The sequence below is a fragment of the Morone saxatilis genome, unplaced genomic scaffold (genome assembly GCF_004916995.1).
Source record: "Morone saxatilis isolate NCDOM2014 unplaced genomic scaffold, NCSU_SB_2.0 Contig19, whole genome shotgun sequence".
Classification (NCBI taxonomy): Eukaryota; Metazoa; Chordata; class Actinopteri; family Moronidae; genus Morone; species Morone saxatilis.
In genome coordinates this window covers 141005-141309 of record NW_023339751.1, presented here as the reverse complement: position 1 = coordinate 141309, position 305 = coordinate 141005, and the positions used below count along the sequence as shown (strand labels likewise).

At 53.4% G+C, this 305-nt stretch overlaps 1 protein-coding gene across 1 annotated transcript in view; it reads left to right on the top strand.

The window, feature by feature from the left end:
• LOC118329244 (cullin-9-like) overlaps window positions 1-305 on the top strand; it is a 9722-nt gene that overhangs the window by 5893 nt on the left and 3524 nt on the right. Inside the window, 1 exon segment of the mRNA XM_035663303.1 lies at window positions 105-268. Within this exon segment, the coding sequence (XP_035519196.1) occupies window positions 105-268 (164 nt within the window).

The following is a 305-nucleotide window of genomic DNA, read 5'->3' as shown; positions in this document are numbered from 1 at the left end:
GGATGAGGGTCAAAGGTTGTGACGTATAGAATCTTTAATGGTTGAACTGAGCTGTGTTTCTGAGGTTGGTGTATTGGATGAACTGACACCGTCTCCCCCTGCAGGCCCACTACCCGGCCAGCTGCAGCCACATGTCCCAGTGGATGGATGACGGAGGGTATTATGAAGGGATGAGTATGGAGGCTCAGAGCAAACACCTCGCCAAGCTCATCTCCAAACGCTGCCCCAGCTGCCAGGCTCAGATCGAGAAGAACGAGGGCTGTCTGCAGTACGTCCGCTCACAGCGATGATGATGATGATGATGA